We start from the raw sequence: 24908 nt of genomic DNA on the forward strand, positions 1-24908 counted from the left end.
GCAAAACGCCTCGAAATTTCAATTTAGCATCTTGACAAGGCTTAAAAAACCCGAAAAACGAGTTTCCAACATATTCCAAGAGAAGCAACAAGGAAGCACCAATTGTAATCCCTACAACAAACCATTTAGTATAGAATGCTACAATCACAACCAAAGCTCCCTTCAAAATTGTCCTCCAAACAACATTATCACATTCACAACCCTTAAACAACCCTAAACCCAATCTTCCTACATATTCTAATAAAACCAACACCACAAACCCTAAAGTGATAAATGCAAGAAACCATCTTTTTACATACAATGTCACAAAAAACCCCAAAACCCCAATTGAAATTAACAACAAACCCATATAGTTCAAACCCAAATCTTTCCCAACTTCTATTTTTTCCTCATCATTCACAATTTCACAAGAACCATGATCCTCATTTAGAAAACTAACATGATTTTCATTCTTACAAGGATCATTCTTTTCAATTCTACAAGATTCATCATCATGATTTTCATGAACAATTTCCCCAACATAATTATCATGATTTTCATCATTATGGCCAATATTTATTTCTTCAAAATTTCTATATCTACCCACATCCAATTCATAAGAAGCATGAGGGTAACTCACCAAGGATATTGAAGGAGGTTGATGATCATCAATTTCATCTTCTGAAATGGTGATTAATGTCTTGGATTTGGATTTTTTGGATTTGGGTTTCTTTAATTTATCACGATTTTTGTGGAAGAGATCAATAAGAGATGTAGGAAACCCTGTTTCAACAACAAGTGAACCGCCATGTTTAGAGGGTGTTTGAAGGTCTGCTACAAACCGGGAAATCCTATTCCCCTTTTTTTGTTTCTTCCAAAAAGATGGCATATTTGATCAATTAATATATAAATTGCTCAATTCTATAGGGTAATATTCATCCAAAGAAAGAAACTTTTTAACAAAAAAAGGAATTTTCTTGATTTTAGTTTTATGTTTGAAAATTTATCCAAATAAAGATATTTTTTTCAAAAAAAGAAATTTTGAAAAGTGGGTTTTTCTAGATTTAAGTGTTTTGATTAATAGAAAGGGAGTTTAGAAAGAGGAAACCCTAAGAAGATGAGGATAATGGAAAAAGGAAGATGAAGAGAGAAAGGATGGAATGATTAATCAATTACAAAATTGAAATCCAAATTCTATTTGGGGAAATTTTATTCAAAATAAGATTTTTCTTTAAAAAGGGAATTTAGGAAGATGGGTTTTCTTAATTTTGATGAAAATTGAAAGGGGGATTTTGAAAATGGAGGAAACCCTAAGAAGATGGGGAATGGAAATGAGAAGATGAAGGAAAAAAGAAGAAAATAAAGTGAGAAAAGAAGAAATTTTGCGGGAGTTGGGAAAGAAAATGGGAAGTGGGATGTGTAAGTAAGGGAAGGGGGAGTAAAGTGGGGTGGGTTCATGTGAGTTTGGATTATGTGTATATTTTAATGACATTTGGAAGCTTTAAAATTGGGGGTGAATAGAATAAGAAAATGAAAGATTGGATACCAAAATTGGTCAAAATAAGACCATTTTCATGTTCACACTAACACTATTCAACCACTTTCAAAGGAGACTTGGCTAGATTGGTGGGAAATAGGTACTATCATTCATTGCCTAAATACCCTACATAAGGAGGTTTGTCCCAATATTTTGTTTAGGACATGATGATCATAATCACTTTGAAAAATAAATTGCTCAATCAAAACTTCGAATTTAAAATTGGAAATTTTACCAAACTTGATATGTTTTGATTTTTTTGCAATACATATTTTATTGTGAAGTATTTACTATAATGTATTTTTTATTACATGGTAGATTGAGGAAATAAAAGATCTACGTGAATATGTATCGGAAAAAGTTATACTTGCTCAATTTTCAACTATTTCCCCGTTTTCATATGTTTTTCTGAAAAAGAATTTGTGGATTTAGTGTCAAACTTTTGACTATGCTTTTTGATTGATCTGTATGGAAAAAGATATTCATGTGGAATCTTAATAGATTCGTCTTAATATATATATTCTAAATATTAACTTTTTAGAATTCTAAAAAACTTTAAGTTTACATTTAGGATTTACACAAAAAATAAATAAGAAGAATAAATAAATACTATTGCTAATTTAAAAATAACTAAAACTATCGACTCTTCAAAACTATCAAATAGTCCACTCAAACAAATCAACTATCAATAACCAACGTCAATTTGCTAATGATTATAGAGTCTAACTTATGATTTTAAGGCTTAACCAACCGACCCTTAAATTGAATAACAGAAATGTAAAGTACAACCTTTACGGACAGTTCTTCCGATCAACGATTACAAATCGGAGAGAGTGATGTCAGTAGAGATCAAACTATCCAGATCAAACAGAATCTATCATCCAGAAGTAAGTTCTGCTTCAAACCCATTTTTCTTTCTCTTCCATTCTTCTTTATAGAGTATTATTCTTTGTACTTTCAGGAATCAATTGAAGGTAAAATCATCACAAAGCTTTCATCTTCTATATCCCATTATGGAATTCGTCTTACTATCAATGGATCAGTCAATTTACAGGTTTTTTTTTCTTGCCCTTTTTCATTTTTTGATTTTTCCTCTATTTTAACTAAATAATTAAATAATTGAAGCTGATTCTGTAATGGGTTTATTTTGATTTTCGTAATTAAGGTTCGTGGAGGGTCTGCTGGGGTTATTGAATCTGTTGTTGGTGTCCTTAAGCCCATTATTATTGTGTAAGTTTCTCTATTATTCTATAAATTTGCTATCTTTTAGCTTTGATTTTGTTGAATTTGATTTTTTTGGTTCAAAGAGCTCATAAGAAGCTATCCTTTCTGGGTTTTGGAAATGGCAGTGAAATTATCTTTTGAAATCACCAAAATTTTGGTACTACTTTAATATTAGTTACGCTTCTTTCGTTCTTTTTTACTTGCACCATGTGCGAATTTGCTATTATTCATTATCCGTCATAATTGAGTACATTGCCGCTAATGTATATGAAAAAATATATTCAAATAAAATCTTGTCTATTCGTCTAATCATATGTTTTCGGAATTATTTTTTTATAAGTTTTAGTTCTATAGATATAAACTATTAAAATAACATTCGATTGTATGAAACATGAAATGATGCAAGTAAACAAGAATAGTGGGAGTACAAGTGTACAACTTTTCATTAACCCAATGCGACTCCCATCCAGGGGTTTGGGTAGGATGTAAACAACCCTCCCTACAAAAGGTTGTTTCCGGTTGACCAATGGTAGCAAATATCATGCACAACTTATACAAATAAGAAGTGCACATTATTGAATAAATCATTTTAATAAAGTCCATTGTAATCCTAAACAAAGTAACTATAAATCTTTGGCCCTATGATATAACAAACATAACTTTATTATTCATTATAATTTTTGTGATATATAGTTGTTTTATTTTGATGCTTTTACTTTGAATTAGGAAGAAGAGTGTTGAAGTTAGATCTTCTGGGAAGATTAGCTCAGGCACTACTGAGGTAATAATCATTTTAAAGATTATTTGATTAGTTGAAATGTAACAACTAAATAAATCAACTGTGGTTGTTGCTATAATAATCTTGCCTCGAATTCGACATATTTGTATATATATTGATGGGTGATTGGAAAACTGAATGGTAGATTTCAACTGAAATTGGCATTTCTGTGAAACCCTGAATCATGCTATCTATATGTGAATTTTTTTGCCTGTTGCAGTCTAAAATGCTTGAGTGTAATAGTTGTGTTTGTTTCAATGGAATCAAATGTTATGAACATTTTTCTGATGACTGGTTTTAATAGATGGGTATTAAACTTTATGTCTTTATACCGAGATTTAGCCCTGTGTAGTCGACAGAAAATTGGTGCAGCTTTTCTGATATGGAATGGAAACAACTGAATCACTTATGTTAATTCTTTTTCCTTGCTAAAGTCGGTTACTTTCCCGAATTAGAGGAATGCTAAATAGCACACCGATTAGTTTTAACCAATCCATGACCTCTCTTCAAACTCGTTTGGGGTTACAAGTCCAAGTTTGGAACTATGGAGATTATGTTAGAGCTTTGGTGAGGGCAATGGAGGCTGAAGCTGCCCGTTAGGATAAAAATAAGATGAAATTGAATAATGCCCTTCATGATGCAATGCTTTCTATTTTCGTCTGTCCCTTTGACTTTACATTACAACATTTCCTTTGATGGAAACATCCCCACGACCCCACCACTTTCTTTGATTTTCACTCACAATTTTTCTCTCTTTTTCAATATCATCCACACAATTCCAATATTTCCATCAATTCTTAATATTTGTGCCATTTTATGGTGTTGCAAATCCATGGCAACAAAGGGAGTATGTTAGATTTTACACCCATTTAATCAGGTGCAGTTTTTTCAGTTATGTGCATGCACTTCACTAACTAATAAATTATGTATAACATGACAGATACCTTTTTCATTGACTTTAAGACAACCTGAAGAGAACAAATCTGGAAAATTTTATGAAACCTTCCATGGAACAGACATAGGCATACAGGTATCTTGCTATAATCTCGTATTGCACTCTGTCGTGTTAGCATGTTCCTCTTAATCAATTTTATCGTGTCAGTATCTGCTTACCGCTGAGATAGCACGAGGTTATCTACACAAGTCATTATCAGCAACACTTGAGTTTATCATCGAGAGTGAAAAAGGTATGGACACTTGATTTTGATCGAAAAGAGGTTTTATAAGGGTTGGGTAGGTGGGGGCGAGAAAATGTCGACTACATGCTGAATCTGCTTGTGTTCTTCATTCAGCTGACCTTCTTGAGCTGCCAATTTCGCCTGAACTCGTCATTTTCTATATCACGCAGGATACACAGAGGCATCCATTGCTTCCTGAATTAAAATCAGGTCTACTTTCTCATGCAAAGATTTTTTTTTCTTTTTTTTTTTTAATATCTTGAATATTTTTGAATTTTTCAATAATGTGTTTCTTTTATTGCATGGAACGAGTATATTGGGGCGATGGGCCTTTGATTTATTGCTTCTATGGTGTTATATGGAAATAAATAGTATTATAGGCTCTTTTGTTGCATTAAGAAAAAGTGGGGTTTGGAATTCACATTCACATTCACATGATTCACTTATCTCCTTGCGAATCGCGAAAAAAAAGCGAATTATGATCGATTTTGGGTTATTCAGGGTCATTTTGAGTGAATCACGAATTCAAAAAGCAAATTACCGGTGAATTATGTTACACTGGTTTGGATCAACTAGCATTATCGAGGTTTGTTTAAGATAATCTCTAAGAGACATTTATCGAACTATGATGTTTGGTTGGAGTGATGTCATGAGACTATGTATCTTTCGGACAAATTTTACTGTTGGTAGTTCTAATTACTTTTGATTCTTTTATTACAACAATGTCATCCCTTTCGGTAGCTTATCCTTCGAATTTTTGCTTTACAGGTGGTTTCCGTGTAAGTGGAAGAATCCCGACTCAATGTTCATTATCATGCGCCCTTCAAGGGGAGCTGACTGTAGAAGCATCCGCATCGCCAATTCAGTCGATTGATATCCACTTACTACGTGTCGAATCCATTCTTGTCGGAGATAAGATTGTGTTGGAAACATCTTTGATTCAAACTACTCAGGTTGGTTTTACGAGTTGATTGCGTACATAAATTTTACAATTGAGCTGAAGTAACTTGTTCAGCACCGTTTAATAGATAGCAGATGGAGATGTTTGTCGAGGCCTGACTTTACCTATTTATGTTCTGCTTCCACGACTCTTAACTTGTCCGACTGTCTTTGCTGGGTAGGTTTTTCTTAATTGTATGTGTTTCGTTTTTTAATCCTCTGTTTTTGTTCTTAATTCATCAATATTATGCTTATGGCGAGAATTCATTTCCGAAATCTGTTGAGAATTTTTTGTGTCGAGCCCATATTATTGGGATCAAGGCGTTGTATACTTCCTGTTACTATGGTGGTTGCGGTTGTGTAGAATTGAGCTTTTGTTGTCGACTACAATCGAGCTTCTTATATAGTTGTCGTGAAGTTGAGAATAATCGGTGTATTTACAACTCTTGCAGGCCATTCTCAATCGAGTTCAAAGTCTCTATCGTGGTGACATTTCAGTCGGAGCTTAGCAAACTGCACCCGAATCCTGATCCTAGAACACCAAGACTATGGGTGAGTGAGTTCATGCATGTTGACTATTACCCCCTTCTAAACCAACTTTTTTTACTTAGCTTATTCGTTTTTTTGTACTTTCGTGTTTCCTCAATTCACTTAATGTGCAGCTTGCGATGGAGACATTGCCACTTGAACTCATTCGAACCAGATAAAATCACCATGGTCATGAATTGATAGACTTGGATCGGGGATTTCTTTTCTATCCTTCACTGGATTCGCATGGAGGATGATTGTTAGGGCAAAAAGTATTCCAGTGAGTTTCATTTTGTTCGCTTGTATTGCATTCGAAGTAGAGGTATTTAGGTCGAAATTTGAGTTTATACATTTTTACGATGTAATGCTTGGTATTGAGTTAGAAATTGGAATTTACTTTAATTTGTTAGGATTCTAATATCGTAAAATCGAAAGCTTAGAAATTATGGTGAGTTTTCAAATTTTGTATCTAGATAGTCTCTCGTTAAACCATCTGTATAATTTGATATATGTATCATTATGATTGAGATAGAAAGATTTTAAAGAAGCTAATATAATGTTAACTACTTCATAACTTTGTTACATTTAAACTGATCGTGAAATTCTCTTAGGATATATGATATTTTTGTATTAGAATCACCAACCTAAACTTTTGATTGAAGTGGTCCTTTTATGACATTAGAAACAAATGTAGTAGAAAGTATAGGATCAAAATTATTGCATGATTAACTCGAAATTTGTTCGCCATTGTTCATACAAGAAAATAATACTTCATAAAGAACAAACATTTAAACATGTATGGTATCTATTACAAACATGACAATCGAAATGCGTTAATCATCTCAAAACCACTTTTGTAGTCAATACGGATTGTTTTACAGTTATTACGCACTAAATTCTGGTCATATTAACCTTAAAGCCTTCTACAACACGGTCACAGTGCAGTGATGTAATCAATCTTTTGCAGTATGAGTACAATTTACAAACAACTTGCGCTTTAGATTGAATTATAGTTGATGAAATTTCAATACCATGCAAACATTATTGTGCTGATGGCAATGAACATTTGGCAACTTAATTTCTTCAACCTTAACACCAAAATTTGACGAATAATCGTCTGTGAAGGAGGATAATTTTTGTGTCTTTTTGAGGACAATCGCTAGACAATTTTTCATTCAGAACTTACTTCTCATTGGTTTCATGTTTTCTCTTAATCTTCACAGAATTTCTTCTCTCGGGTGCACTGCTCGTGTCCCCAGAACTTGTCCTCCCAACCGGCCTGCAATCATCACCGCCACAAATAAACTCCGGTCCACTTCCGGAGATCTAGGACTAGCAGATTTAGGAATGCTACTGGAGCTACTGTTGCCGCTAGTGCTGATTTCTGGTTTGGGTGTAAGCCCAAAGATATTCAGGAATGTATATATTTTTACACTTTCTGAGGATTTCAAGATTAAGGTAAATTTAGGGGATTAATTACCCTCATAGAATACTTAACTCTAACTTAACCCAGAAAGAGGATTAGGAACCGTTCTGCGTCTGTATTTTTCACCTTTTTGTTACTGTTAGAAAATATGGTTGAAACTCTCCACAATACTAAGAAAATAGAAAAATGTAATCTATCAACCTTAAAATTTAAGTACTTTGTCTATTTTTATAGTTGAGAATTTACTTGATAATTACAAAGTTGAAGACATGAAAGTGAAAATAAAACTCAAGCTTTTCTTGGTGAAAGACATGAAAGTGAAAATAGAAGGCTCAACTTATCTTTCTTAGCCAAACATCTTGATCTTTCACTCAGTCGACAAACATCACCATCGCATACATACGTTTTCGAGTTCGATGCTTCAAAGAAACGGCTGAAGATATTGAAGAATGAAGCCATGATGAAAACTATGTATGTGTACTGATGGTAGTTGTTGCTGCTCTCTCTCCCTATATATACATATATCTCTATTTTTATTTTCTATTTTGCTTATGTATGAGTATGAGATCATAAGAAGTGAAGATGTTTATATTTAATACTACTAGCACACTTAGCTTGACCATGTTAATAGGTGGTTGCTAGGAGTTAAATTGGTCAAGTTTCCCATATGGAAATCAAAGAAGGTGCTGTCTATTTAATATACGGTCATCGAGTTTGGTATACCGTGATGAAAGCCTGATAGCAACATCTACAGACTAAATGCAAATGTTAGTATGCAATATGCCAATATGAATGCATGTGTTTTGTCTTTAAACCTAAATTGAGTTCATATTAACACTCAGTAATTATTTAATCGGGTTTTTAGATCTTAATCCATCCGTTATACTACGGTCAAAATATATAAAATATATACAATATATTCATAATACCCCTCTTTAAATCGTAACTCGAACATTTGGAATTCCGATTTGCAAAGAAGAAACTCATACTGTGCCTTGCAGCTGAAAAATTTTGTCATGTTAGGTCGCGTTAAGTGTTATTAGTCCTTAGAATTCAAAGTCCTCACAAGTCACAGTTGCAACACAAAATCACATCCGTCAATTCAACATTAGAAAGGCGAATTCACCATCGGAACAAATTAGACTTTTGTTACCACAAAATTCAACCAATCCCATTGAAATTACGCTCTATTAACCACAGATAACTAATGAAACAGAGAAGTTTTTTAGAAATCAAATTATAAGAAAAGAAAAAGTAGAATAGAACCGACCTCTATGTGTGAATACGGTACTCTCATCGCATTTTCCCCCTTGTTTGGTTATGTCATTTTTCTCCCCTTCTCATTGCCTTTTCTCATGTTCTATAATAAATGAAAACGAAGAAGTGCGGCTTAAGAGTTAAGAAGCACGCAAAATATCTTCAAAAAAGATGTTGAGATTTCCATTCTTTGCATCAAATGTCAATAATTTGTCAAGTGCTTCCTGCATCAGAAGTATCATACAACTAATTCATGTTAGATTTTGCAGATATTTCATCTACAGCCACTGTGTCCTATTATTCTGTTCTTCACCAACAAGTAGTAGGGATAAGAAAAAAAAGACCTTGTATTGCTTATCTTGAGCCTCTACATTCTCATTAGAGATTCGTTCAACGTGATTACCCTTCTCAGTTGCTTCTAGTATCTCAGCCGCTCTTTTTACGATATCTTCAGAAATACCTGCATAGAGATAGAAAAAGACCAGGATGCTTATGCACAAGTGATAAAGTATGATGGATGATAATAATACTCCCTTTGTACCTTTAGGATTGCATTAAAGAGAAAAAGAATGAATTTTTGAGGGGAGTATGGACTATGCAGAGTTGTAATATTTTGTCCTTAAGCGTAATAAAAATGATACTAAATTAGGAGAGATTGAATTGTATTGATGATATTAAAAGAGAGTTTAAATGTGTGGATTATATCTAAAGAAGGTGGTAGGATCCAATTTGGAATAAAGAAATGATGTGAAATTAGAGAATAACCCAAAATAGAAATTGATGCAAACTGAAATGGACAGAGTACACAAGTAATTCAAAGCAAGCACGCATAGGAGTGTAAGCCTTACACATTGCATGAATTGGTGACATGCACACACAAATAAATTTGATCAGATAATATAAATAGATCATGAAAACAATAACATTCCATTATCTCAATGTTGTTATGTGTCCCTCCTTGGCTCCCATGGGTTTGGACTTTGGAGGGGTTGGATGGGTTGGATGCACACAACCTTATCCTTGTAGTAACAACGATTGTTTGTGATTGACTAATGATGGCAAACTAATCTGCAACTTTACATAAATAAGTTCACATGATTATACGAGTCATTTTACTATAGCATAGCATAATTCAAAACCAAAAAATTATAATTAATAATTTCTGGCCCGTCGAGTATGGACAAAGATCCCAAAAACATTAATATGCCGTAAAGTAAACACTAGAGTAACACACCATAATCAAATTGCCTGAATGTACCACATTAACTGTGAAGAAGCATGTTATACAATAAATGAAAAGTGCAATCCTACATATAAATTAAAGAGTTAAACATACCAGCAAGCATGGCACAATGTAGCCCTGCAAAGATACAAGTTTTGTGAATTGAGTTAACCTTTCGAATTGTACATGTCTGATTCAAGTAATTGCGGGGAGAAATACTTGCCATAACTCAAGGGTGCCTGTCCTGGAATTAATCTGTGTTGCATGTTGAAAAATACAATAAGTTAATAAATCATATTCTATTGCAAATGAAAATTGAGAGATTTAAGAATAACAATTACATAGAAGTATATGATTGCCTTGCCTCCCTTGGCAAGTACGCCACTTCCTCTTTTAGTATCTTACTAATCAAAGAAACTAAAGATGAATAAAGGTAAAGCAAAGGTTCTCCAGCGCTATGAATCAATAAAATTTCAAGCAAGAAACTTTCGACTATAGGTGTACAGAAGGGAATGATTATGCACATGTAACATTCCACAACTAGAAGAATTTCGACATAATAAAGTTTCTAGAATTAACACTCCTTGATCAGACTTCATGTAGACCTGAATTGCAAGAAAATATAACTAAAAAGATCAGTGTTAAGATACCTATACAGAAACACAATGTCTTCCACCGGCGCACTGTTGTCTTCTGGTCTCAGCACACTCATGGTGTAAAACTTTATTTTCTCACACTGCATTACGTTCGAATTTTTTTATTATACTATAGAGTAGCAGAAAATTAATGATTAAAGTAATACTAGAACTCTCGAAGATTTGGTACGAGACCTTCAGTAACAAGCTCTCATGAAATATTTCAGTTAAGTGAGTGCAGACAAAAACCTGAAAATCAAAGTTAATTGTCATCAGCATGCAACTCAAACTCCAGTCAAATTTACAACCATACATTTTAACATTCCAGAAAGCAGCATTCAGCAGTTGAGAAAAGAGAGCTAAATACAGAAATCTTGGGCTCATATGTATTGACTATATCAACATTAATTTAATTGATGCAACAAAATATTGCCAGATGAAAATAGCTCAGCTACTAACAAAGAAAGCAGGACTGCAGGAGTAAAAAAGTATTTTGCTTCCTCTATTTTCTTTTCTGCCTCTTCTCTTTCTCCTTTTTTTAGTGAGGATAGTAGATGACTGAAACAACCAAGAGCAGTTACTAGAAAATTCTTCTTAACAAGACATTTTTATGTGCTTAGATCAAACTCCAAATATGTATATAACTACAAATCATGGACATTTAAAGCAATCAATTCTTCAATGGCTGTAGCAACTATGATGAATCATTTATGTACACACCAAAAACAAAAACATCTATCTGTGGTTTTAGAAAGCTGTGACCTCAAAAGAGAGTTCATGAATGAAACTAAGAAAGGAAAAACAATGGGGAAAAGATTGCAATATGTGCTCATGAAAGACTACTCAAACAGGACAGTGAGAAATCTCCATCAAATACCAGGAAGAATGCAACTGTATAACAAACCAATTATCTTTTCCCATTACAGACAGGAAACTATGGTTAATACTACTGAAGATATATAAGGAGCTACAGTGAGTCAAAACATATTCGTCTTCTAAACTTCACTTTCTAACTTGACAGCTAAGTGGAGCAGAGCTCAACTGCACAACTTCAAATTCAATTATTTGAGTATCCAATTCAGCATAGGAATGAAGAAAGATAAGGTAATATCTTCAACTGTTTTTGGGAGTAAGGATACAAGTTCTAATTGTTAAGACATAATGTTTGTTGGCCAGAGATAATTCAGCTCGGTGAATCTGTATTGAATTTATACCAAAAAGATAGCTTGAGACACTAGAATTTTATACATATATTTACATATATTAGCAGAAATAAAGACCACACTTTATAAGCAAAAATTTTAAGTATCTTTATATGAACAAATCACAATAGAGGAACTCATTGGTAATAAGCACATAAAGCTATTTGAAAGTCTCTTTCAAAGAAATGTGAAATTTTTTCCAACGTCTAGAATATTGGGAGTGACAAACAGGCAACTCCACCCACCCTGTTACAGCAAGATTGAAAACTTAAGGAAGGAAGCTTAATCTCTAACCTTTGGAGTATCATCATTGCTAGCAAAATAGCTCACAGTTCCACCTAGAAGACCAATGCCATCTGAAGCATACAGAAGAAGCAACATCTAGCAGATGAAATAGGCACTAAAGAAAGGGCATCAAGTCACATCTAGAAACATGATTCGCAAGAGAAATTTGATTTATCATTTTGAAGGAAGCTGAAGGTCTTTACCTTTTGTAAGTGTGCCTTTACCGAATTCATCCAAGAGGCACAGGGACCTTGACGTAGCTTGCCTAAATAACTTTCTATTAATCTCATAATAGTTTACAAAATTATCAAATTTCAAATCCAACTAGAAAACACAGTTTTCATTAAGAAGCCATAAAAATTTCATATCTAACAGATGTTAAGAAAGGAGCTTCATTTAAAACTCTAAGCTTTTGGAAAATTATGGAACTGTACAACATATTATGATATGTTATAAAAATCAAGTAAAAGTTTTGAGAAGAGAACCTTAAAATAGCAAGTAGCGATATCTCATTGATACATACCTCAACATCATGCCTACTTGCTGTAAATCGATCATAAATGTAGACTGTTCAGCAGCCATGAGCTTGCTTCCCATTGCACAAAATATCCTATGACAAGACTAATGTAAGATGTTACGGACATCAATAAGTGCCACCAACATTTCAAGCCTTTCAGGACTCTTAATCAGCATAGACATACCTGTCAGTTAATCCAACCACAGCAGCATCAGCAGGTACAAAACTCCCTATGTGAGAGAGGAAAACAATCAAGGCTACCTGGGAATATAGATATGATACACAATTATTTTGCAATTTATGTTGCACACTATCGGCCATAGGTATATATGCATCCAAAATACACCAAGGTTAAAATTTTCCATTCCTTATTTTTCCTCCTTAAAGAAAAATGTGGATACTTCCAAATTCAGATAATTTGTACGAATAGCAGAAGACCATATCATAGAGCTCAAATCTGTAGAAAGTTAAAAAGGTAAATAAGAAGTCAAAGTTCTTTATCTGTTCAAATGAGAATAGATCTTCTTATGTAGAGTATACAATACTATATGACAGCTTAATACAACCTACTTGGTGACTATTATCTGATATAGTGTAGATGGATTTCAAATGTGACGTCCTTCCATGACAATGCAAATCATCATATAGTATGTCTGCCATACAGATCATGTAGGATGTAAAAAAGATGAAAGAGAGTCTGGCTGTACCAACAGACTGCCTGCCAGTTGCAGTACTGCCAAGCGCCTAACTGCCAGCCCACATGGCCCTGCATGTTGGCTGCAGAAACTAAACATCTCAACTTAATATGGCCACCTCTCTCTTTGTACTTGATAAAAATCATGCGTATAACCAGTTATCCGAAAACTCTCAAGCTGTTCTTACTTCTTTCCTTAGAATCGTCATGTAAATGATAAGTTCAACTGAGATAAGTCTCCATTGTTGACCCATCTGTACTCAATATCAGAATTTCACACTCCTTTGTCAATTTCCAAAGACTAATCCCCTAAGAGGAAATAAAAACATAAGTGCATCATTAGCCCTTTGCTACCTTCCACTTGAAATTCGTAGATCAGTTTGCATTCCTATTTATATACGTCCATACCAGGATCTATTATAAGCTTAAAGAGATGATGAATCCAATCTCCCCCCCCCCCCCCCCCCCCTTTCTCTTTTTGTTTGAAGATCATAAAATTAAAGCATCTGTCAAGGGCAATATTTTATTCAAAAAGTGAACAATCCTTTTGTGGAAAATTACTAGCACAACTAAAAATTGTCCTTTAATGAAGCCTGAATTGGTGAATTAGAATCAGTAAAGAAACAAAGCAGGGAATTTGATATCATTTTCATATATCAGTCTCAAATATCTCATCACAACTAAGCTCCTCGAGAAAAGATTGCTATATCAAAAAGATCACAAGTTTTAAGAGAGGCAAGTGATCTCTATTATCAGATGTCCTTCGCAAATCTCAATATTTATTCAATCATAAAAGCATTGTGTTGCATGCTTGGGGCTTAGATTTTAAGATTACAAGATAAAGGCTATACAGGAAACATGTGCGCACCTAATGATCTTCCCGTTGATAAGGAACAAAAGTTTTACTCCATGAAAAGCGAAACTAGTTAGCCCAGAAGGAAAATCTGATTTTGAGTTGATTAAACTCTCCTATTCCATGCAACTTTCACATAGTCAATTATAAAGTCTCAGCTTCCGAAGAAAAACAATGTTTCTAGTTGTGCATTTTCCAAGGATGTGTAGATTCTATGTCCAAGGTCCGACCAAGTGACCAGTTTGCAGGGAAAGGCTATAGACGCTGACAACAACAAAACCTTAATATGAATTTCTACAATGTTTAGGGAGATCCAATTTATTTGCAGCCTTCCCTTAAACATTTGGAGGGCTAAAAACTTTAAGAGAGTTTTGGAAGGGCTACACACAAGGAAGGGTTTTTAAAACATACATGCAATTTGGAGGAATGGAGGCCTATACCAAAGCACATGGAGATTTTTATTGTCAAACTGGAAAAAAAATGCTTTGGCCAATCAAAACAATCACTTAAATTAACACTTATAGAAAGGAAAAAAACTAAATGACTGATTATACAGTACACCACTGGAAAAACAAGAAAGAAAGAGGGTAGGGAGTAGTCAAAGCAACAAGTTTGAAAAGACATAACAGACCTGTTTTATATAGATACTTTTCCCAGAAAAGTTTGGGCCAGTTATGATATTAATTTTTCCTGGAAAATAAAAGGCACAACTTGAGTCATTATACTCAGATAAAGAGATGACTGAAGAGTGACGAGATAAGGATCACTGTTCATATGATAAGAAAATTAGCTTGTTATCATATGATAAGAAGCCTCCATTAGACATGTGAGCATCCTTACCATCATCAAGAATTTTAGTGTCATTTGGGATAAATGTGTCCACTGTCATTTCCTGCAAAACATGTCTGAAAAAAAAGCAACTATACACATTAAGCTTTTGTTCAACTTCCAAATGGAAAATTCTAACAAATAACATTAAAATAATCTAATTTCATATAAAGAAACCACTACCTTCCATTTTGTATGTTGAGTGTGGTATCAGCAGACAAAGTGGGCCTTACATAGTTGTTTTGCTGAGCAACTAATGCCAAAGACAAAAGGCTAGCATATCAAAACAACAAGACTGATGTCAGAAAAGTGAAAAGAAACAAACAACCGGATCCAAGCACTATAGCTTGATGAAATTTACCAGTCAAGCTCTGCAGCAAAATTCACAGCTTTAAGCAAATGTGTTGAAAATAATAGAACATGTGATATCAGGTCTCTTGTAATCACCCTCTCCATGTCTTACACAATTAACAAAGAAAAAATATGGTGAAGATCCTAACCATTGTTGCAACTTGCAAGTATATCTATCAGAAGATGAAAGAAAGTATCTCTCGGTCGTCACAATAACATGATTCAGGTAGCTAGTGCCTAGTGTACTGCAGCATAAAAGCATTAACTGAACAATAATGAACAGTACCCAGAATTTTGTGATATATATCTCCAAGAAGGTCGTCCAACTCTCGTGTTTTTGAGGTACGGTAGAAGAACCTTTTCGGCTCATTTTCACCATCAGAAAACTGCAATAAGGCTTTTCTTCAGCCACTAAAGTAGTTCAATATTTTCAATGAGTTCCACTTAACTTACAGCAAATTCAAAATCTTCAATGTTTTGTAGTATGTAATCGTCGAGCTTTTCTTCAAAAACGCACAGCAAGTATCCTAGGAAAACATGTAAAGGAACTGTTAAAAACAATGAGAACATAAATCTCAAACTGCCTGGACCACCATGAAGTAGATGCACAAATGAAAAATTGAAAAGATATGAATTGTGGAATCACATTCGTGAAAAAGGAAAGCTTGTCAACCTGAGATAGAATCACACTTAAAAATTAGCACCTTATTGTGATAAAATAATTACCCTTTGAGTCTGGCCTCATGTTAGCCAAAAAATTTCTCTAACAAGTTCTATAAAATAGTAAACTGATTCTTGAGAAACAAATACTTGATACAGAAACCTGAAAATTTTGCTGAGACTCTCCTAGTTACTAGAAACTGGAACACTCACCACTGAATCCCGTTTTAAAAACTTCGTCTCCATAACTTTAGATTAATGTTTTGGGAGCTTTGTTCCCCAAAGCACCAAATTAATGATCTGACGAAATAATGTTTCAATCTATTTAAAAATCATATAAAAAAGGGACCATCATATGGAGCTTTCGTTTCCAAAACTCTAAAGTAGCGTTTTGTATTTCCGTTCCCAGTACCATTTCGTATCTCCTTTCTTGTAATATTGACCACTCACCGACTTCAACAACCTTGTCCAAAAACGCTATCCAGGAATATAAACATATGTACTTGTCATCTACTCTCTTAAATTCTACAAAATAGATAAGACAAGCATGCATTGTAGACTGTAGCCTACTCAATGCTGTATGAAATACAGACATGTTTGACCTCAGGCACAAGGGCACAGCTTGTAAACCAACCTATTTGATGTATGTAAACAATGCATGGGACATGCTTGTCTTGGCGCAAATTAGGAAGTCGTGCAAGCTCCAATGAAGACACCTATACCATATTTGGACAATTGATATGAAGTCATGATGAATCTGAAAGCTGCTCCTGTAAGACGACTTGTTTTTCAATGCCATTACATGTTCTAGAAGTTCAGGCAGTTCCTCGTATATTTGCCTCAGCTCATCCAACTAGGTACGAAGAAGTTAAAATGTTGATTAGAAGATACACCAGATCATAGATATGGTTAACACAAGTTATGCAAAAACGCACTTGATTGCATCCGGATGAAAAAGGAAAACAACTTTATGAACAATTAAGATTTAGGAGAAGGGAGAATGCAAAGATAATCCAGCAAATTTGAGGGAAAAGATAATATATATTGTTGAGTATGGACGTGATTATCAAGCATCAAAACTCTAACCTCTTCACAAAAGCCCTCTTTCACTATAGTTCCATAACCTTTCTCCTTTTCTCTAGATACATCGATGATGCCAATGACCTGCATGATCGGATGTGTTTATGAGTTCTTGCCAAGAACAATAAAATACAGAATAACAAAAAAAGATCATTTTGCTAACAAATCATATGGTAACAGTACACATCATTGGAGAAAACCATTGCAAAGAAACTCCCTTGTACAAGAAACTTCAGATAGTATCTAAGTTGATGATCTTCAACAATAATAAACTTGATTCAGATGATAAAACAATCATATCAAAACTAAGGACCATAAGCAACACTTTAAAATGAATTACACTCAAGTAGAGCATGTAGGACAGCATATTTTTGCAGCTTTAGCCCCTAAATTGAAAGTGATAATTAATAATTCAGGGGTCACTTATTTGAAGATAAAATAGTAAGGAATGCTGATAGCTCCCATCAGCTTATTGCTTATTAGAGTACTCAATTGCGATGAAATGAGTATCCCAATGATGTTGTAGACCAGTTCTAGGCAAGGAGCAATTAGCAATTGTAGAAAAAGTGTGTAAGATTAGCGTGATTTGTAATTGCATGTAATGTGAAACTGCATTAATAGTAACCTAAAATGATTGCAATAACATGCTTTCAAAAGGCTTGTCGCTTTCCAAAAATGAGTCAAAGAACTATCCAATGTCTTTAAATAATTTTCTGATTCCTTTTCTCATTTCCTCATCCTTTTATTTATACTAATTTCCTCGGCTTATTAATTTTCCAAGCTAACTAATTACTATAAATACCCCTTCAATGCCTGCCTTACAAGTTACATCAGAATGAATTGGCTAGATCTGTGGTTAAATAATAAATAAGCATGAAGTTAGGAAGGAACTATGACAGTATAACCAGCTCATCAATATAGGAGAGCTCCGTTGTAATGCATAAAGCCACCTGAAACAAGTGAGACCAATAAAAAAGGATAAGACTTGTCACATCTGGTCAGCATCTAATGCACAAAAGAGAACATAAAAAACACAAGGATTTGGTACCTTATCAATGAAATCCAAATTAAAATAATTGACATGATCCTTTAAACTTTCAGACACGCCTACTTCAAATACCGTCTTCAGGTGGAGGAGGGAAGAAAGACTCTGGAGCAGAATGTAAACGAATATGCTATTCACAATAGGCTTGATACACGTACACACAAGATGTGGAAAAAAGGTTAAGAGAAACCGCAAAAGATAATCAGGTGTTTCATGTGGACAAAATTGAGTAAAAATACTTCACCACTCCAATAAGCCAGAGCTGTATATTGCTGCATTTGTAAAATTTGTAACAGACTAGAGCACTATCAAACATGATTTTGATACGAAAGAACAGCCTACTTAGTGGACACAGAAACTCTGAATTGTTTTGCAGTCAGAGAAATAACGTCAAAATCATATACCTCAAGTTTGTAAAACGTTAGCGTCTGACTAGACTCTTAGATAGTATGTACAAGTGATAAAAGCATGACAGAAATTTTAAATGAACTGACCTTTAGAAAAGCTGTCCAGTCACTGGTTGTGCATACAGAGCTTGGGGAATTGAATTTCTTCCATTAATCAAACATAATATGCATTATTACAACGATAAATTGATGAAAATATTTTTGAAGTAAACACTACAATGAATAATGGATATTGATAACACAGCAGTTGAAGTTATTATATATGCATGCGACTCTCTTTGGCCACTGCAACAATTGTTAGACACATAAATGGACTAAAAGTAAAGTTACAATATAGCAATGAAAAGCAACAAAAGAGGATTACATAGCATTACCTTGAGTATGTAAGGTACATCTTTTATGAATTTAAGTGTTCCACGTAAAGATGCCATAAGTTCTCCCGAATATAAGAAAAATGATATCTTTACACATTAAGAAACATCAAAAAGCTGTGTAGTTAATGCAATACAATGGTTAGAAAGTTCCCTGGCAACTTTTGGACTTAAGGAAGTTTTGTTGAACCAAAAAAAGCAACAATTTATCTATGATTTCAACAGAAAGAAATTACAAAAATATTCTCCCACGACTTCTCCCCATTATCTGAAGGATGACGATGAAGATCACAATTCAATTATACCACTCTTTGTTTCCCTTCTGAAATGCAAGTGGAAGCAAGGAATCAAGTATGCTATTTCTCATCACTCCTACATCATACTAATGCAGTGCACATATATTGATTAACATAGGAGCTCAATATTTTGTTTTAAAACCAAATTCACTAAAGTTGTTCTATCTGCAAGTATGTCAAAAAGAATTTCAATCTATAAAAAAGGAGCCAAAAAGAAGATAAATATTGTAAGCTTTTATTCAATATTTGCACTTAGAAGAACATAGACAAGAATAAGTAAAAAGGCATGATATTAACAGTCTAAAGTGCATTCAAATGTCAGGTAGCAGTAGGATACAGCATCAAGCCGACTGTTAAGGGTTTCCAGGTCGAGTATGGGTCGGATGAACCAGGTTCTGCACATTCATACCCAGCTTACATGAGTTTTTTAGTAACAAAGCATTGCAGTCGGTGAGTCACAAAATTATCAGCGTACATTACCTCAGAAGGCGTCGACCCATTGGCGTGACACACTGAGAAGAAAAAACAATCAAACCAAAAGGCAAAATACACTGCTCAAGGAAAAAAGAGGCTGAAGAAAAGATGATATTATGTACCTTGTTCATCATTCCAAAGACAGAGAACCTATAATCAAAGAAGACTGCTTAAAAGCTTAAGAAGCCAAAAAGGTACAAAAATAAATGATGCAACCGGAGAAACACACCCTTCTTTCGCTCGACCGATTCCCATATGGCTGGGATGTTTGTCTACATGGAAAATTTGTAATGCCTCATGTGCTGCGGCATCCAGTTTCAGAAATTTGTTTCTATCCTTGTTAAGTAAACATTTGGGCAAAGAACTCCAACATAGGTAGACACCAAATTATCCTCTAATATATAGCACAGGAAAGGACCATGACTTTGGCCCTTAGGATCCTCTTCTCAACAAGTTGAAGGATACAATGAAACCTCAGTTAGACAATCGATAGAAATTGATGCATCACCATACTCTTTTGGTTCAATGGTATCTATAATTCTTTCGTTCTCCAAAATTGCGAGAAGGCTCCCACTAGCACGAACTTGGACTTCGCTTGCAATATCCATCATAGAACTAAGCTGAAACGAACCGAAAATGAAATTCTCAAAACAAGAAAGACTATTTCCAAACCAATGTACTTTACAAATTCCATAAATTTCATGGAAGAAAAGCAACCGAGAGTTAATAAAAAAAAAAGTAATAAAATGAAAAATACAGCACAAAAGTTTTGAAATTTTTACTGGTCAAACAGTAATGCACAAAACAGAAATATAATTTCAGAGAAGGGAAGAAAAAGAAAATGAAGGGAAAGAAAGAATTGTGCATTATTGCAAAAATAAATATGAAAATGAGAACAAGACAAAGATGATCTTTAGAAAAGTAGGGAGATATCTGGTGAAGTACACATTTTGCTTGTGACTTATAATTTATAAGAAACCTATAGACACTATCGGATCCAGCTAATGGATTTTCCCTCTAAATAGTATGATCATTGACAAAAATTTTCTTAGTTGTAGATTAGTACCCCCTTTGTCCCCCTGATTTTACCCCCTCTCCTTTTTTGGCAATGGTCCCTCTCCTTTTAATCTCATCCAGAAACTTATACTCTATCTCCATCTTAACCACGCATTTCTATCATCTACTTGTTTTTGTCTCATTCTCCAACTCAATATTCCTTTTTACTAAATTTCACCCATTTTACAACTTGTGCAAATGGGAGGGACGGAGGGAGTATTAGATAAAGCCGTAAAGTTGGGTCTTTATTAACGACGATCTCCACATTGATTTGTTTTGGTCCATTTAGTCGACTCCATATTGTTAGAATTAAGGTTTTTGTGTTGTTGACTGTTGAGTCTCAATACTTCAGAAATTTCTTCAATAATGCATTCTTACTACCACTTTAAATTGATCTGAAAAAACATTGTGCCACGTGTAACTGCCAGAAGGGGGGACTTACAAAGGCAATCCTCTCCTTTACGTTTAAACCATCATCCATCTCTGAAACTCTCAGATACATCAATCTGCAAATTTCATAAGACACATCAAGTTTAGTGGGTAAAGGGGTGGATTGAAAAGAAATATAACTCCTCGCTTATCACCTTATCGTTGACCTCAATAATAGTACATTTAATATCTAAGACCCTCATATTCTATAAGCTTCTATAATAACAAACCAATAATCTATTTGTAAAGCCTGAAGTTCCAAGCATCTGTTATAAATGCGTCTTTTTTTCTTTTGTTCTTTTTTGTTTTTGTCTCTTGTGATAGATGCTTCTTACTCCTAGACATATCACTTAACTGGGACATGCTGATTAACAAACCACAACCACAGACTCCCTTCAAATCAGTAATAAGATACATATTTTGCTTAATCTTCGCTTGGCATTTCATATTCATCTCAGCAAGACATCCACTAGAATTGCATGGAGATGGAAAGAACAGAACTCCCCAGGACCCCTATTCACACTATGTCTGAAGAAGCGAGAATATCATATTAGATTAACTTTATTTTCACTATAGGAAAAATAACATCCCAAAATTTGCACAGCATAAGTTTCACTCTTCCCATTTTAGATTGTGCATTAACCCCTAGTCGTTAAGTGAAAAAACCCCCTTTCCATATCAAAGTAAAGATAATTTCTTGGACAGGGCCTGTTCGATAAAATTCAATCAACTAAAGGTCAGAAAAAAAGATTTATAGTTTACCATACCCTCACAAAGTTTAAGCACCAAAGCCAATTGTCACTAGTGCAAGAAGATAGCTAAGCATATTCATGATGATTTCTTACTCTGGACTCTGAAGATAATTCAAAATTCAATAACCCAAAAGTATCCAAGAAGTGTGCAACTATAACGAGAGATTACACACCTATGCCAAGCTTGTTCATAGCTAAATATTGAACTTTTCATAACTTTCACTGTAGGAGAAAAGTTTATTCCATCTACAATATATCAAAGACAAAATGAGCTCAAATGCTTGACAGCTTTATGTGAATTAAGAGTTACGCCGTATACCACTTCGCTGTAATGCAGATAAAAGTGATTCTTCAGTTTTTGTGCTGGTGTAAATAATCAATGGTTGTGCTTGATATTTCACTGAAAGATTAACACAAATCGATTAGCACATACTAGAGTTACATTGAACTCAAAGATCCAGCAATGACATGATAATTTAAAAAGTAAAGGCAGAGGTGTATCTGCATGTTCCGACTTACAGTACCTCAGTAGACCCTTTAGATAATAAAAATTCACAAAAACATGTAAATATTAGCTAAGAAGATTATATTATAATTCATACCTAGATCAATTAATGGATAATCTGCACCATCCTCCCAAATTTCTAGCACACTAAGTTGACGAATGCTACAATCATAATACGAAACTCCAACTCTGCCATAAAATGATAACCATCAATAAGTTATAAAAAAATTGCTCTTATTTACAATCTTCTAGATTCCTTCAATGAGTGATCATCACTCACTACCAGTCCCACGCCCGAATAAAGGAGGCGGTGAGCAATGGGTTTGTGTAACACCTCGGCATCTCAGCCGCATCGGACCATCAATGACTATCCATAAAGGCTGTAGACTGGCCCCACAGGCCAAAACATTCCTTTCAGCGCACTTTGACCTCACCCGTGCGTACCCAAGAAAACTTACCAAGAGGTCACCCATCCTAAGATCGCTCCCCACCTAGCACACTTAACTTTGGAGTTCTTATCAAAAGAGTAATTTCCCAGGGAAGTTTTCTCGGGATTGCGCTGAAAGGACTTGTGTTAATCTATGGAGCCAGTCTACAACTTCCGTGGGTAGTCGCCAGTGATCCGATGGGGTCGGGGTGTTACATTTTGTGGCAACGAATTCCGTAAAACCAAGTCACATATCATGATTCATGATTCATGAACAGTAGCTTGGCCCCAATCCTTTGGATTTAAGGATTTGGCATTGTTGTTTTTGTTGTAGGCATAAAAAACTACACCAAAACTACAAAATGCAATATCCACTTTTCTTTAGCAAAACGAAAAAATGGATAGAAACTAAAGGATGTGTACCTATGACCATGCATGACACAGGCCATGTACACCTGCATTGAAAATTGATTTGTTCAGAACATCACAGTTCATAAAAGAACAAAAGAATAAAAGAATTGACTGCACAGCTACTCAATTTATATATTTGATATCGTTATATTGCTATTTATAGCAATCCTTGTGTTCTATAATTTCTTTTCTGCAAACTGTGTTTAAAAATTTTCAAGGTAGTTTCTCCTAAACTTATTGTTGAAGGCCTCACACCACGAAAGATACTTCTCATGAAAAAAATAAAAGGTAATTTTACCAGACAACACTGAAGTTCTCCAGAAGTAACTTCTGTCAAATTGTCACATTCCTCAAGTTCAAACACCAAATTATAAACAAATAAATAGATACAGCCAACACTCGATTAATGAGAAAATCTTCTTTTATAAACGGTTCTTAGTATATCACTGTATTTTAGTTACTTCATCCGTTTGGTTTATCAAAGAAGCCACAATTTACAACCAAATTTCAACATCTTCTTATAACATAAAGTAAAATACACAAATAGATAGATTACAGGAACCACTTGATTCTGAGCAAATCTTTCTTGCAACGAATGAAGAATCTCACTATATATGAGTTACTACATTCGTTTGGTTGATAAAAAATTCCACGATTTCGCAATTATATGAAAATAGAAGTCACGGTAAATTTGAGTCCGACAATCGTAAAATTTGAACTATATGATACAATTAATTGTTTGTAATAACATCTCAGAAAATGAATTTGGAGCTATTAACTGAAACCTGAGATTCAAATTCAGTTTCGTCGACTTCCTCTTCCATTGTAGAGTGCGATGAAGATGAATATACTAAGACAACGAGTGAAGAACAGTACAACTCAGAGAGAACCGACTAAACTCTTCAAATAAATTGTAGAAGCAGTTAAAAAAAAAGGTCAGTGGCCTAAGCTCGCATTCGTTGAAAACTTCATAGCATTAGGTGCACCATGTGGGTGTTGTTAGACGGCCATCTACATGAGCGAGGATGTGGCATTTGAACGTAAAAATAAATTCGAGATCAAAATAATTTGACGGGTGAGAATGAGAATTGACTGGTATTTGATAGTTGTCAGCTGATTGAATGAATTGATATGACTAATTAAATTTATTAGTTGGTTTGACCAGCTGATTGTAAATAGTATTTAAGAGCAGCTTATTTAAAATTAGGTTATTCATGATAATAAGTTGTTTAAATCAACTTATTCATTTGCCTGACACTTGATTGAATGAATTGATTTGATTAATTGAATTTGTCAGCTGGTTTGACCAGCTGATTTTGAATACGCAGTTTAAAACAGCTTGTTCAAATTAGCTTATTCATAATAATAAGTTATTTCAATTAGCTAATTACTAAACACTCGAATAAAATGGTTGGACCACGCAATTATCTATCTATTTATTTTAAAATAAGCTAAAATTATCTCTAAACTCTTTTGCCAACACCTATAAGATCTATCAAGATGGTGAGACCTCTTTATTGCTTAAAAACCACGCTCAACATCCAAGAGGAAATGTTTTCATT

General features: G+C 34.2%; 2 protein-coding genes across 12 annotated transcripts; one reads left to right on the top strand and one right to left on the bottom strand.

Annotated features, from left to right (window-relative positions):
• Positions 1 to 2184: 2184 nt before the first annotated feature.
• On the top strand, positions 2185 to 7776 carry LOC130818309 (uncharacterized). Of its 2 annotated transcripts, XR_009043948.1 has the most exons (12): positions 2185 to 2403; positions 2478 to 2570; positions 2682 to 2746; positions 3467 to 3521; positions 4459 to 4548; positions 4621 to 4705; positions 4811 to 4906; positions 5465 to 5649; positions 5725 to 5813; positions 6088 to 6187; positions 6298 to 6443; positions 7387 to 7776. XR_009043948.1 is itself a non-coding variant. In XM_057684434.1 (11 exons), the coding sequence occupies exons 1-11, from the start codon at positions 2353 to 2355 to the stop codon at positions 6340 to 6342; spliced, it is 954 nt and encodes a 317-aa protein (XP_057540417.1). In that variant the 5' UTR covers positions 2185 to 2352; the 3' UTR covers positions 6343 to 6734. The 2 variants fall into 2 exon arrangements, 1 of the variants encoding a protein (XP_057540417.1); XM_057684434.1 differs by lacking the exon at positions 7387 to 7776 and having other exon boundaries at positions 6298 to 6734.
• LOC130818257 (DNA mismatch repair protein MSH5) lies at positions 6886 to 24382 on the bottom strand. 10 transcript variants are annotated; one of them, XR_009043946.1, is made up of 35 exons: positions 24126 to 24382; positions 23359 to 23390; positions 22606 to 22697; positions 22323 to 22403; positions 22177 to 22249; positions 21265 to 21328; positions 20232 to 20386; positions 19996 to 20097; positions 19889 to 19916; positions 19773 to 19804; positions 19630 to 19687; positions 19000 to 19086; positions 18713 to 18769; positions 18222 to 18323; positions 18079 to 18123; positions 17180 to 17257; positions 16896 to 16946; positions 16728 to 16809; positions 15887 to 15960; positions 15720 to 15819; positions 15444 to 15540; positions 15266 to 15355; positions 15095 to 15159; positions 14886 to 14944; positions 12892 to 12968; positions 12714 to 12800; positions 12394 to 12455; positions 12200 to 12261; positions 10899 to 10952; positions 10719 to 10804; positions 10292 to 10323; positions 10183 to 10206; positions 9191 to 9306; positions 8860 to 9070; positions 6886 to 7442 (listed from the first exon to the last, which is right to left on the bottom strand). XR_009043946.1 is itself a non-coding variant. In XM_057684359.1 (34 exons), exons 1-34 carry the CDS (start codon positions 24168 to 24170, stop codon positions 8987 to 8989), a joined length of 2427 nt encoding a protein of 808 aa, XP_057540342.1. In that variant the 5' UTR covers positions 24171 to 24382; the 3' UTR covers positions 7911 to 8986. The 10 variants fall into 10 exon arrangements, 7 of the variants coding, with proteins under 7 accessions (XP_057540342.1, XP_057540341.1, XP_057540345.1 ...); XR_009043945.1 differs by having other exon boundaries at positions 7410 to 7547; XR_009043944.1 differs by lacking the exon at positions 6886 to 7442 and adding an exon at positions 7911 to 8098.
• Positions 24383 to 24908: the final 526 nt, after the last annotated feature.

The sequence above is a fragment of the Amaranthus tricolor genome, chromosome 7, assembly GCF_026212465.1.
Source record: "Amaranthus tricolor cultivar Red isolate AtriRed21 chromosome 7, ASM2621246v1, whole genome shotgun sequence".
Taxonomy (NCBI): domain Eukaryota; kingdom Viridiplantae; phylum Streptophyta; class Magnoliopsida; order Caryophyllales; family Amaranthaceae; genus Amaranthus; species Amaranthus tricolor.